The sequence below is a fragment of the Pempheris klunzingeri genome, chromosome 18 (assembly GCF_042242105.1).
Source record: "Pempheris klunzingeri isolate RE-2024b chromosome 18, fPemKlu1.hap1, whole genome shotgun sequence".
NCBI lineage: Eukaryota > Metazoa > Chordata > Actinopteri > Acropomatiformes > Pempheridae > Pempheris > Pempheris klunzingeri.
In genome coordinates, this window is record NC_092029.1 from 14,872,288 (window position 1) to 14,887,455 (window position 15,168).

Here is a 15,168-nt window from a genome sequence, read left to right on the forward strand (position 1 = left end):
TCCTGATTTGGAATGGCACGGTCCCCTGTACTGTGGTCCTCATCAAAGCTAACTGCAGTTGGCTTGAGGAGCCTGTAGACAATTATGTGCTTCTTCTTTTCACGAGAGTGAGGAGCTCAGTGGGTGAACACTCTCTCTCTCTCTCTTATATATATATATATATATATATATATATATATATATGATTGCCAACCTCTTGTCTCTTGTTCACGCTATCCACTTTGCAGGCACCCAAGTAGCTCAACACTGGGGCATGATCCCTCAACAGCTTCCCATTAGCAAAAACGGCCAGTTGTGTTGGTTGAAATTCACAACAAAGCCAGAGGTAGCACTGCCGAGAAATAAAACATTTACTAAAAACTCTACAGTCGACCTTATCTCACTTTGCTTCGCTCTGTATTATTGTTCCCATAACATGAACACAGAGAGAATCCATGATACGTTTCCATGCTGTGTGTCAGCCACAGGGTCTACTGCATTTTGCACCTGTGGCACGACATCCACGTTTCATCGGACGGCGTAGCTCTGCCAGCAATATCGCTCACATTTGAAAACCCAGAGCTGAAAAGCTCACGCACACGGAGACGCGTTCCCTCAGTATTATTGAGGTGAGAGCATTCTGGTGAATGTGGTCATTTCTTAGAATAAAAGTAGACGCAGCAGGTTGGGGGAAAATGGGGATGCCGAACAGTAGACGCACTACACTCTAACGATGTATCAGTGATCGTAGCTTTCCTTTAATTGTAGAACCCCTGACTCGCATTGTAGGCAGCAGATTGAGTCATTCTGAGGGAGACAGCCGAGAGGAGTTTGCTCCATAACCTGGCAGTCACCCGCGAAATTTGGTGGCAGATGACGGCATCTCCCAGTTTTGGTCAAGGTGCTCTGGCACGGTATGCCGCCTCTTGCTGACTTGAGTCCTGTTTCTCTAGTGAGCCTCTTTAGCGCCTGAGCTGTTAAGGTGAGCTTGGGACAAACTCCAGAGATTAAATTATGTGGAAAAGCAGATTAAATAGTTATTATCCCATCTGCAGCCAGACAAGTACACACACGAGCAGGCACGCATACATGTTCACAAACCACGTGCACGCAGACAAGCAAAGGACACACACACACACACACACACACACACACAAACACAACTGTGATCTACAGCAAAGGATAAATCGTTTTCATCAAATTCACATGTTTACTTTGGGGCTGCACAGTTTTGCATGCGTGCTTTCTCAGTGAGTGTTTTTTCTCCCCAAGCCTTTTCTCTGCCCACTCTCTAGGACAAGCCTTCACCTGTCTAACACACCAACAAACTGCAGGCCACATATGATTAAGACATCAAACACCGCTCCGCCAAAATAAAAGCTTCCTCCCATTCTGCAGGGAGTCACAGAATTAGTTCTACTTAAGAGAGGGATTGCGAGAGCGATCTAAATGTGGTTGTTTTGGGAAGCCAGCCTGCCGTCGATTCATGCCTTTCTGATAGACATATAAGTTTAGAGCGCCACCCACACATCCCTGTTGTTAGTCTCAGTTGTTACAACCGAGGGAGATAGAAAAAGGGAAGAGAGAGAGAGAGAGAGAGGGAGGGAGGGAGAGGGAGGGAGGATACACACAGAAAGAGAGAGAGACGAGGGTAAAAATGTGTGCTGTCTGTCGCAGAGTGGAGCTTTCCTGCCCTGGCTCCTCATTGGAAGCTCGGTGCTGGAGTGTGTGTCCACGTCTCTTTGAGGAAGGGCTGGAGTTAACCCACACACTCTCAGCAGCCAGCATCAATGGGGCTTTCTATGGGCTGTGAATTAAGCCACACATCCGAGAGCATCCGTGGCCCATGCGCGGAAAGCTGCCGCGCAATAATACTGTATGGTCCCACACATGCACACAGGCTTTGTACAGATTAAAAGCCACTGAATGCCTTTTGCATGTCTCTCTCTCTCCCCCTCTCTCACTCTCTCTCCCTCTCTAAGTGTGTGATCATGGGAGGTATGCATATAGTAGCTATATTTGGGGCTGGGGGGGGGGGATATGTTGGGGGGGATTTGCTAAGCTGTGTTTTCCAGCCAGAGCTCAGTATTAGTGCACAAAGACAAAGAGCAGAGCAGAGTCACATGCTGATGCACATAACGCACATGCAATGGGCGCACAAACACACACACACACACACACACACACACACACACACACCGTACATGCATGTGTGCACTCATATGTTGTTACAAATACATAAAAGCCCAGCTGGTATGTGTGATTACGTGTCATGTAATCCAGCCTGCTTCTCATGTGTAGAGGCTTTGCTAGTAGAATCCTGAAAGGTCTTAAATGCTCCTGTGTGATGCACACCTTTACAAGTCAATGCAGATGTGCATATTATAAACTTGTACTATACATCGTACTAAGTCAAAGTAGCAAACTAGCCTCTCTGCAAGAAAGTAAGCGAATGGGTCTGAAAACACAAGTTATCTTTGGAGGGTTTGCATGGCGCTCTTCCTGGGGCCACAGTTCACCACCCCTTCGTTTACGACCGCATCTCTGCACACACAAATCCACATGCGTGAAGACACGCATATTCAGCTGAAGTGAGTGAGTGTGCAGCCGAGTCCCAAGACCCCGGGGCAGGCCCACGGAGAGAGAGACCCGGGACAATTAAAACTCTACAGGACGAAACACTGACAGGTAGAAAGTGGGCGCTGAGCACTTCATAATACACAAACACACACTCGTACGAGCACGTACACACAGGTAGACAGAAAAAAATAAATAAATAGACACATCACAACAGGCTGAGCACAGCATGAGAGGTTTTTATCCACTCCTAACAAAGGTCACATTTTCAGTGTCACATCTTTGATATGTGACAGCATGTTCACCACAATTATCCCGTTTCAAGTTTCCTACCGCCCTCTGCTCCCAAATAAGCCCCCGCCTCTTGCTCTAGCATTCCATGAAATGCATACGTTATTTCACACACACACACACACACACACACACACATTTGGGCATGTCATTCTCACCTCTCCTGCACTGTGTGTCCAGGGTCTTAACAGAGATGTCCCCTGGGCTCTGTCACCTGTCTATACGGATGTGGGGCTAAGTGATGGAGGAGGGTGAGCCAAGGTCTCATCTCTTCCCTGGTGACTGAATGCAGGAGTGGACTGCTGACCTTTGACCCGGGCAGGAAGGGAGATTGAGCGATGCCCCAGACTCCATTAGCATTCTGCTCACACAGGCCCCATAACACAGCAGAGTAGCGGCATGAACGCTGTGGATGCACAAGACTGAGGTGTGGCGACAAAGGTTCTGCGTTATACGAGAGATCCAGTCGACCTGAATATTTGGAGCTTTGCTTCCTCGTGGCAGCACAGCAGGGGGTTTTTTTTGCTGTCAAAATACATCATCTCACAAAAAAAAAACCCGCACACACAAACTGGTCTTTGTAGCCATGACTAATCCTGCCACGATTAGATTCTTAAAAGGCTAAGGGTCAGGTAAAACATGGCAACTTAATGCCACCGTGCACCGTTTCCTCCCTGTTTTTCCTCACTCCTTTGATGCTTTGTTTCCCTGACAGTGCGAGCCCTCCTTCTCCATATATACACACAAATACATCAAAAAGACAAATAAGCCTGTCGGTTGTGTCTCCGCGCGTCTCAACGTCGGCATATGTATGCAGGAATTGTCAACAGTGCACAGCGAGATCAAACTGGCAATCTGTCACTATGCTGGGGATACAGTTGGGGATTCAAGTGACTGATGACACATAAAGAAATTAACCCCCTCAGATGTGGTGTGGGCATTGATGTAGTGTTAAAAAAAAAAAAAAAGGGTGAGTACACTCAGGCCTCCAGTTGGTTATCAACTTCCAACCACCTACACAAACAATATAAAAGCCTTAAAACAGCGAATCCTCATCGGTTTGTAACTATTTTCTTCCACAAACACTCCAGATTCCTCATCACACAGTAAAACCAGCCCCCCCCCCAAAAAAAAGGTGACTTAAGATGCGTTTATCCTCCTCTACATCCCTGAGTGTGTCCATCTGATGCAGTATTTACCGTGGTGGGGTCAGTACCGCACTGATTTGTGAGTGACGCTGGATTTCAGCACCACGGACAGCGCTCTCCCTGTGTCTCCAGCGCGCGGAGAGGAGGAGGAGGAGGAGGAGGAGGAGGAAGAGGATGGTGGATGGAGGGAGACGGGAGATGGAGACGACGGGTGGTTGTGGTGGCGTTGGTGTTGTTGGTGGTGGGGGTTTCCCTGGCAGATTTCAGGAGAGGGTCTACTCAGTCATTCCTCCATCGCTACACATCGCCTACCACCTCCTCCGTATTGGATTTCCATACGGAGGAATACCGTATGTGTGAGATCACGGCTTTCATGAAATATTGATCGAGCGAGCCACACACAGGATGGACAGAGAGAGAGAGAGAGAGAGGAAGAGGAAGAGAGGGAGGGAGGGAGGAAAAGAGAGTGAGGGAGGGAGGGGGGGTATTCCTCTGGACAGCCTTTATCATGCATCCACCACCACCACCACCACCACCAACACCCCCCCCTCCCTCCTCCTCTCCCTCCCTCTCCACATCCTCCTCCAAAAAAAAATCTGTTTCATTTACTTTCCGATCATGACAACAACCGCTGGATTCGCCTCGCGTGATGTTTGACGATCAGAAACATGACAAAGCAATACGATACCCACACACACACACACACACACACACACGCACAGAGAGAGAGAGAGAGAGAGGGGGGGGGGGTGGGGGGGTGAAGGCCGACGACGACCACATCTAACACCATCCGCCGCCTCACAGCCGCACATTGCATCCAAAGCGCATAACGTTCCCAATCTTGGTAAGTGAGAGACGCGCCGTCATCGCGTTGCATTCAGAGGAATGTCAGGAGGATTTACCCGTGTGTTCAGCCCCACCACACCGAGCCGGAGCCCTGATCATGTGTCATGCAAACTCCTCGGCCGGCACTGTCATTCACAAAATAAGCCAAATCCGACGTTTACGCGCTTTTTCCCACAAATTGTCTCTGATCATCCACTGCTCTTTATAGGCCAAGGATGCGCTCACCACCACCACCACCACCACCACCACCTTCAGCAACTGTCGTGAGCAACACTTCAAAAATCGCTGTGGTCAGCTGGGTGTCAATAATGCAATCTATAGCCTGAGCATCTTTAACGGCGACACAACACACGGTCAGCTGTAATTTTCGGCTCTGACAAACACACAGGGGCATGAATTATTCAATACACATAAACTGAGCTCTTCTTCTCCTTCAGCAGGGAAAACGGCTCGACAAGAAATCTACATGAGCGGACACAAACCAGTGCAGAGCTGCACATTTTACCGCTTCCACCGCATAAGCGCTGGATCTAATGTAGCATGTACGTGAATGCAAAGAAAGGGGGGGTAGAAAAAAAAAAAAAAAAAAAAAACGGGGGGAAAAGGAGGCTTTAAATCAGCGTCGCTTTCAAGAGGCTGCAAAAGCCAGCGAGAGCCCGAGAGCCGCCGCCGCCGCCGCCGCGTAAAAACCAGCCGACATGTATGAAGATCCGGGCGGACAGCCGGCGGAGTTAAATTCATGGAAATATGACCAAAACGTGGAAGAGCCGATGGGCATTTCTGCGCTTACCTGTCAAGACTCCGACCCGGATTTGGTGGTCGTGGTTCGTTAAAATCATCCCGTCTGACGCCATGTTCAGCAGCGCTGTCGCCCGCACCGAGAACTCACGGCAGGGCCCAGAGCCGATCGCATCGAACTTAGCGGGGAGAGGGAGGGGAGGAGGAGGAGGAGGAGGAGGAAGAGGAGGGGGAGGAGGAGGAAGAGGAGGAAGAGATGGAGGAGGGCTGAGATACAGCAAAAAAAAAAAAAAAAAACGACAGAAAAAAAAAAAAAAAACAACCAGACGAGATGAGTAGAAAGCCGAGCAATCATCGGGACACCTACAGATAAGCGGGCAGGATGCGGGGGCCGTTTAAACCGCACACATCACTCAGCTGGCCGCATGCCACGGTAGTAGTGTGCATCCCAGATTAAGTCTTATGGAGACCACTATTGATTTCCTGTGAAGGCTTTTAGGGGAGACTGACTAGCAGTACGTCTGTAGACGCCACTCACTTTTCTCATGTCATGCGTTTGATGCCATTTTTGAAGCTGAAATTTTAGATCCCTTCTGCTTAAATCTGACCCATAACCTTTGATGAAGAACAGTATCAGCTCTCTGGTTTTTAAAAGCCTCATCTAGGGGCCCCATGAAAGTCCCCCCCACCCCCCCACGAGATGCACCCTTGCTTTTAGAGATTAAAGGGGCCCCTCTAAGAGCAGGGGACAGCACCCCAGAGATACGCCGCTACCTACATCTCAATGCACGGGCTTAAGAGGAGATCACAGTCTGACCTGTAAAAATGCAACTACATCCCCAGGCAAAAAAAGCCCCGCTTCTATTCATAGACTGACTGCACGCTTCCATGGTGTATAATTTCTCTTGTTTATTCTCATGGAAAAAAATGCCCATCCTCCAGCTTCTGTTGGGAATCTATCAGAATACATAATTCATTAACACACGTACATGAGCACAATAAGCGTGGCAAGAAATGGGGCAACTCTTCCAGCCTGACTGGCTCGCTTCAATAGCGTTGCCATGTCTGTGTCCAATGACCTAACCAAAAGAACTGACACAATTTCCACACTTTATATAGTAACCAACTCCCACTTCCATTGTGTTACAATTAGCAACAGGAGGTGTGTGTCGGCCAAGGACATGAAATAGACCTTCAGAGCTTATTTGATGTCTTAACCCGAGTTGAATTTTGACTGAGTGGATCTTATTTTCCTCCTGTAAGTTCCAGTGCAACCCATCTATGTCCCACTATGCTACTGCATTCACATAAGAATCAGGAGTTGGACAATCATTTACCTTTTCATAACTTTTTCACTGAAAAGTAAGATAAGTTTTGGCCCCACAAGCTGTCATGCACAGTCTAACAAAAGCTGACAAAAGCTGATAGTCAGTACTTAACCTACCTGAGCCAGTTAGAGGCTTTATAGTTTTTGTTCTCTTAAATGCTGCACCTGTGCTGAAATAATACCAGCTTCACAGGCTGCTATGTACCTGTCTTCCTTATGCAATCAATATGTATAACGTTTTTTTCAATTCATTCAAAGGAACATGTTCCAAACATAATCTTAGTGGGTGTTAACATACACATAAGTAGCAAACTAAAACAGTCCCAGTCATACAGATTATTTACAGTCACATTTTTCAACCATCTATCAAAGTGCTTCCCATATACACTAAAGCATACTGTGTAAACACCAGTATATACACACAAGCATGGGCATCCACGGCTCAATTTAAGAAAAAACTTAATGGAAAAGTTCAGCATTTGTGAAAATACAATTGTACACTTATGACAATACCGATGTCCCTCTCACGTCTGTAGGGCAAATATGAAGCTATAGTCAGGAGAGAGTTAGTTTAATAGGCATTTAGACAAGCAACATGGGAAAACAACTAGCCTGGCTCTGCCCAAAGGGCACAAAAAAAAAAAAAAGGAAAATCCAAACTCTTAGCAATAAAGCGAATAAGTGGTTCCTCCAAATGTTTCCTGTAAAACCGGGCTGAAAAGCACAGTGTCAGTGTTCTCTTTGGTTGAAAAGTTGAAGTTTGCTGAGTGGTTGGGTATGGTCGGACCTGTAAACACACCCCACAGTGACGTCAGAGTGCATTAACACACCCTGCAGTACACTGGCACATCAGCTGAGCGAGGTGAGAACCACCGGAGGTCACAACAAAATTTTCAGCAGCCGCTTAGTTGCCCTCTAAAAATCACTTGCTGAAAAAGTCAAAAGTTAAATTAGATATATCATCAGATAGAGATGAGATATGATCAGATACATATGATCAAACCAACTACTGTTCTTAAAGCTGACTCAGACTCGCCGTGTCTGTGGGAGAATCTCATTTGCAGGTTGAGAACATGTGAGCAGATCTCACTTCCTGTAGCTTCCTGCATCGCAACACCATCTACATCTGTCAGCCTGCCAATGACGGAGAGGGCCCAATGCTAAACAGGCCCTGTTAATGGTGAGAACCTGCACACACAGGGCTGTTGCACATGCATGTGCACACACATGCACGGACACACACTTGGTCACGCAATGCAAACAGACGCTCACACTCACGTGCACACACACACGCTAACACTACATGGTCTGAAGCTGGCAAGCTTTCCTGGAAGGCTGGAATTCCCTTGTTGGTGTAGAAAGGGAGCTGAGGAGAGAAGATAGTAGGGCAGAGATGTTTGGAGGAGGGAGGGAGGGAGGGAGGCATCGTGCTGAAGACATTGGGGACCCCATCTGGTGTGTAGAGGACTGTGTTTATGCAGTGTGACAATGTGTATGCTTGTGCACAAGTGCGCATTATAATGACGGTGTAATTACCTCACCGTCGGTCGAGCTCCTCGTTGTTCATGGATAGGTGATGAGGAGGCAAGGGCCATCGCTCTCCCCTTTTCCCTTACCATCCATCACAATAATAAGGGAAGCCCCAGCAGACGGAGGGAGCTGTAAACGCATGCTTCCCTCCTCTTCGTGGTGAGCCCAGGAAAGCCCCTCGTTTTCCCCCAAGGCTCCAGATGCAGCAGAGGAGAGAAGGGGGGGGGGCGACCAGAGGATAGCAGCTTGCATTGGGTGTTTGTGTTATGCAACATTAGAGGCACTTAAGCCCCATCTTTAGGTTGCTGGGACATGTGGCAGAGGGTGGAATCTCCTCCAAAAACTATATGGAAACCCGACCAGGCAATAGCCAAACCCTACACCAGCACAAACACACTACACAGAGCATAACTTATTCAACAACAGAGATTATGACAGATATTTCTGGATGCTGTTTTATTACTTCTGTCTCATGACTTTTCCCTAAAGTCTCTGGACGTGTGAAGAGGCTGGAAAAAAAAAAGAAAAGAGTGCACATCCATCCGTTGTCATAAAGCATGCAGGACATGGTCGCCAAAGAGCCATAAAGCTTTACTTCCACCCCAATGAGCCCGAGCCTGCCCCCATTTTAAAAAAGAAAACACCAGACTAAAGTTGTTAAATGCATGATAAAGCAAGCAGCTGCAAGTTACACTAAGTTACACATCTCTTTATGGCTCCAACGTTACACCTCATCATTTTATATGGGTCAAATATTTCATTGAATATCAAATTGCACTTGATGTGTTGTTTGATTAGCAAATAGTATATCAGTTTTTTTAGAGGAATTGCACAGCTTTCTGACATGTACAGTGTGATGGCAATGACTGGAGCAAACAATTAGACTCCTTTAACCAATCATATGTTGTCTTGGAGAGGTGCCCTGCTCATGATGGCAGGCTGCTCTTTAATTAAAATAGGCAAAACAAGAAAGGGAAACTTACCCTGGGGCTTATTCGACATTATCCCATGATGCTTTCTCCAGAATACCTGACTAAATCTGGCCTCAGCTGAAGAGGAGAAGTCAGCGAGGAAGAAAAAAAAAAAAAACAATTATCCATCTGCGAATGAGCAGCAGACACTTAATTCAGGACTGCTGGGGATAAAGCCCCTTGTTTAGAGACAGTAATTAGGCAACAACATGGCGAGGAGGTTGGGAAGAGTCGGAGGCGGGGTGGAGTACACCTCTGGTCATCCAAGGGGAGAGAAAAATGGAGGGATAGAGATGAAGAGAGAGTAGACAAGAAGGGAAAGAACGAGAGAGCAGACATGAGAAGGAAGGGAGTGTGTGTGTGTTAGGCAGCATTCTGATGAGTGCAGGATCTCTGCCGACTCCCACCACCATTACAGCAGCGCAGAACATCGCCCCAGGGCTTTGGAATCAAACCCATTACATCTGATACTGGATTTCTCTCTGCTCAGAAGTAATGCAATGTGGACTCGCCTTCTCTAAAGCTGGCCAGTGTCGCATAGCATCGCTGCGCAAAGAGCTGCACCACAAGGAAAAAGAGGACAGGGGAGGAGGAGAGTGAGGGCCTGAGAGTCTGAGAGGGATACTGGAGAGGGAGGCTCGCTGCAGCCGGAGGGGTCATTTCATATTTCAATTTTTCTTATTATATTGAAACAAGGGCTGGATGTCTCTAATAACTCGCAGGATATATGGGACTATGTACACATAAAGGGGCCTACGTATATGTTTATACAGGGGCCTTGTAGTCCATTTGCATAATTAACAGACTGGCATTTGAAAAGCAGAATGTCAGCACAAACAACCTTGGACACCAAACTACCCCGGGTCATTTTTTTCAGCCGTGTAATTGGCTCCTAATGCAGAGGAGTTAAACATAGAGATTTTCTGCCCTTAAAGCAGAAAAAAAAAAAATCCCCTCTTGTTAATGGGCTCAGCACTCCCGAATTCCTGCCGGTGATTATCAGTCAGCTTGGACTTTTGGAAGTTTAGGAAAAGACATCCACCAAATTATGGCTCTCAAAAACATCTATTTCCACCCTTAGACCCATCAAATCCTATCTCTTATATGTAGGTGTGTAACACTTCCTTCAAATTTAACCGAGGCCACATACTGGTTTTAAATGAGGATTGAAAAAAGAAGTGGCTAATTTTGAGCAGTCTCTCAGGCGAGCCTGGCTTTCATTTTGTCAGAGCTGCACTGTAGCGGAGTGAAGGTAACTCGTACATCCATCTCTGTCTGTCTGCCTATTCGTGGTGACATGTCTGATGTAATGTTTGTGTAAGCGACCATACTCTCTGCGGTTACATAGATGGCTTTGCACATCATGCCTGTGCTATGTCCACAGCACACATCACTTGACAGCTACAAGAAATCTCAAGCAAATTGGCAGCATATAGAATGTAAGGCAGCACCACAGCTGATGCTGATACTGGTTACGTTTGGTTTTGTGCAGTGGCAGATCTGTTTTTGGTGGTATAAGAATGCTTCTGGGGAGTTTCTTTATTGAACCATGCAGGGAAATAATCATGAATAAAAGTCTTTCATTTCTTTCATTGAACGTTTTGAACCAATCGTTGAAGTTAGATCCTTATTTAGGAGTGTACAGAGGAATTTTGCCTGGTGGCCTGATTTAGTTTTATATACAGACTGTGAGAGTCCAACCTGAGTTCAAACTGTATTCATCAGCTTGCTAATAGGGTTCAACCAACATATTGCTTTGCCAATTTATCAGACCTATACTGATTTTTTTATTATATACTGGACACCAGCCAGTTTTGTCATTCTCTGCCAATATATGGATGGAGATTCCACCGTAACCAAAACTACACAAAAACTTTAAAAGCTGCCATGGAACTGATTTTATTTGCACAAATACAAACAGGAGGTGGTGTGCCTCGTGTTTAGGAGCCACGAACATATCTAAAATGTCATTTGTTATTGTTTAATCTCTTTGTAACCTGTTTAAGAGGCTTTCCCACCCTGACAAGACTAATTTCTAACTGTTTGTTATGAAAATGGTCCAGTATGAAGTTATGGTGATCTGCACAAAATAGCAGCCACTGGCTACTTACAAGATTGCTACCATCTTCCGTACGTACTGGTGAAGATGTTTTGCTAAGAAAAGCAGCATTACTTTATTGAAATTAGAGAAGTCTGATTCTATATGGAACCAGTCATCAATTTTCAAATAGAGATAAAGATCTATGTTAATTCAAGGTTTGGTGCTTAAAGAAAAGGTGCACTGTTGGTGCGTTTGTGCCTTCGGATGCACAGAAATGCTCCAGACACTTGTGGCTGTCTCTAGTCATCAAATCTGACACGCAAGTCAGGAAGGGTGAACTGAATAAAAAAGGAAAGAGGGAAAAAAAACACCCTTTGGCAGCTGCCCTTCCAAATTGTTCCCAGGAAAGAATTGAATTTTGGGATTTGCCAGACGCTACGTAGCCTTTGGGATGTAATCTCACATCACACACACCTATTAACCTCCACCAGCAGAGAAGTTGGAATGACTTTCAAGCTCCAGTGGGTCCAGTGCAGGATAATGACTGTGGTGAGTTCAGGTAATGTGGTTAGCGCGCTGTTGGGGCCAAGCTGTCAGCTCCATGGCAGAGTTAGAGGTGGGGGTGGGGGTGGTAAGAAACTCGGAGGAGGGAAAGAGAGGGAGAGAGGGAGAGAGAGGCTGGACCTGACAGAGCCTGGGAGCAGAGTCAGCGGCCTGGGATCAGTGGCATAGCCTGACTGGATCAGACATTTTCCTGCAGAGAGCTCTCTCCTGATGCCTCATCATCACACAACATGCATGTGCATAAATGTACACACTCAAGTGTGCGAGTATTCAAACAGACACAAGCCCATTTCTGCAGCTTAGATATCCTCCTCTTCCTCATTCTCTCTCCAACCCCTATGTAAAGGTGCTGTTGAGGGAGGGCCAGTGCTACATGACTTATTACTCATCCAGGCCTTTGGTGGACCTCAGAGCCGCATCGATGCCTGCTGGCAGTGGTGTGGAGCTGTGAATCCACACTCTCCTTGTTCTGCCTGTTAGCTTGTCAATCAGCCAGCCAGCAAATCTGTCAGTCACTGAATCAGCCATGCAGTTAGCCCTCTCTGTCTGGCCTAGGTACTCCCATCTTTCATCCTCTGGTCCCATAACTACATCACCTGAGGGGCCTCAGGGCCCGCTCTTCACCCAGCTCCTCTCTTCCTGTCAAGCTCACATGCAGACCGTCGGCCGTCACCCCCGGTGCCCCCCTACGTGGTCTCCCATTTCACCGCAGGAGCCCTGACTCACATCCAGGCCAGTCGGAAAAATGAGCCAGCCACGCAGAAGAGATAAGATGCAGTGAGGGAAGACACGCAACCAATAAAAACACATAATTCAAAGTAAGGCGATAAAGAGAGAAAGCTGGAGGTAGAAGAAGCAATATGAGAGGTGAAAGGAGGGCACAAATATATTTAGCGTCTCCGTAGCCAAACAGAAAAAAAACATTTAACACATTCAGCACTTGCCACTTTAAGGGTGTAATCTGCCCAGTTTTTGACTATGGAAATTTGAGGTCACATACATTTGACTATGCCATGTGGATGGAAAATCAGCAGTGTGTGTGTTTTTAAGTTAATCATGTTCAAAAATATAGCCCAGTTTTACCACACCAGCGGATGGTGACAGTGATTAAAAAACATTTTACAGCACTGAAAAACAAACCTGGCAATAATCTGGGTTTAAAGGCAGGTTACAATCCAGTGTCTTCAGTTTTGGTGGAGGTTTTGTCCGTTCGCAGATTGTGCCTTTATCCTCTCTTGGATACCTTATCTGTGACATTTAGGAAATCAAAAACACATATTCTTAAGTTAAATCATCTCTTATGTGCTTCCATATCATAATGTGTTTTAATGTGGGTAAAATGCCAAGATATTGAGCATCAAGTGGCAAACGTCATTTTTTAGATAACTAATCCTAAAAGGATCAGCTTCCACAAACAACAACATGCAACAACAAATGCAATCTAGAAAATGAATGAAAACACAGATGCTGATATTGATACCGCATGCAGACTTTGATTTCTAGAAAAAGCCCGAATCTAATAATTACAAGCTCATGATGTAGAGATATAGCTGTTTTGGTTTGACAAGAAAGAGAGGAGGAAAGTATAATTAGCGGTCTCGCTCATCCCTTGCTTTCTAAACCCTGAACCCGTCTCTGCTTGGCCCATTTGCATTGGTGTGTCATCACGGGGCCAGGGGATTTAAGCTAAGCCATATCAGCCGCTGAAAAGGAGTCCTCTGAGAAAATACACTGGCCTGGATGTGGCAAATATATAGCTGTAATGTGTTTGCATTTGCAGGGGCCAGAGATCAACAATGGAGCCAGCTGAGGCAGAGGCAGAGAGCTTTGCCTGTGGTGGAGTGCTCCTCAAGGACCCAGGATGCACATGTTGTAGTTTAGCACAGACATGTTATATTCTCAACAAGTACATGCTCCATTCAACCTTGAGCTGCATCGAAGGCAAGAGCAATGTCGGTTGCTAAGACCTAAAGTGTGTCTATTATAAGCAGTGGTTTTGAACCTGGATCTGCAAAGTGCAAGTCCATTCAGTCATGAAGAGAGACCCCAGGGACGGGTCGCAGCGTTCCTCCTGATCTGGTCTCCTCTACTCATCCATATACATCAAACACTGTAACGCACACAAACACACGCTGAAAAAACATGCACGAGTGCACACAGAGACATAGTTCGACAGTAAAGAATGATATAAAAACATATTCTTATTGTTGTTGTCGTAAATATGCATTTTTTAGTGTGTGGATCTTTAATATTTTGTTGGAACCACGTTTCAATGTCATTCCATGTTGTTTGTATTGTCTATATCATTGATTCTAAACATGGGAGATGTGACCTTCCAAAAGGTCACAATGATGATTAACGGCTTAAAAGGAGCATTCCACCAATTCTTACACATCAAAGTTTGTTTACAGGTGTTGGGGTATCTCTGTATATGTGGAAGCCTTTTGTGGCTCCAGGTGGCGCTGCATGAAATCTGATGAACTGCCTCAAGTGATGTCACTTGTGTCACTTGCTGGTAGAAAATGAAAACATTCTGGGAGGGAAGAGTCAGAAAGAAGCGAACTTACAGGACCTTTTGCTAGCTGCTACGACCATAACAGACCCGAAACTGTAAGTGATTGAGCTGCATTGTGGGTAATGTAGGTGCCTATTTTTGACAAGACAGAAGGCTAGAAAGAGGCTAACAATGTTATGATGCATTGCACTCAAACAATGTACAAGTGCAACGCTTAATCGGTGCAGTCAAGAAAGCAAAAAATAGATTTTTTAAAATTTAAGTGTGTGTGTAAAAGTCATTGGAACAAAACACCATCACAGACAGCTGCAGCCTGTGATGATGAAGGCTTTATGTCATGCATACTGCCACTGGTTATTTGCATCGAAAGACACTTTACTAAGGTCAAAACAGAAACCGAACTAATTGTACATTCAGTAGAAGTCGCACAATCTCTACCGTACAATTACGTGATCCTCCTTTCACACACACAACTCGCAGTCTAAACTCTGACCTCTGCGCGACTCTGCGTTATTGGATAATGGCGACAGCGACGTGTATGACAATACTGTTGCTGCCACGCTGTGACAAATGGAGGGGATCGTGACAAAGATGTTAAGGAGGGAGGCTCATTTAGAGCGCTGTACATGTTGGAGATGTAT

General features: G+C 46.0%; 1 protein-coding gene across 1 annotated transcript in view; it reads right to left on the bottom strand.

The window, feature by feature from the left end:
• gphnb (gephyrin b) overlaps positions 1-5,695 on the bottom strand; it is a 91,226-nt gene extending 85,531 nt beyond the window's left edge. Inside the window, exon 1 of the mRNA XM_070849253.1 lies at positions 5,632-5,695. Coding sequence (XP_070705354.1) covers positions 5,632-5,695 — 64 coding nt within the window. The remainder of the gene's footprint in view (positions 1-5,631) is intronic.
• Positions 5,696-15,168: the final 9,473 nt, after the last annotated feature.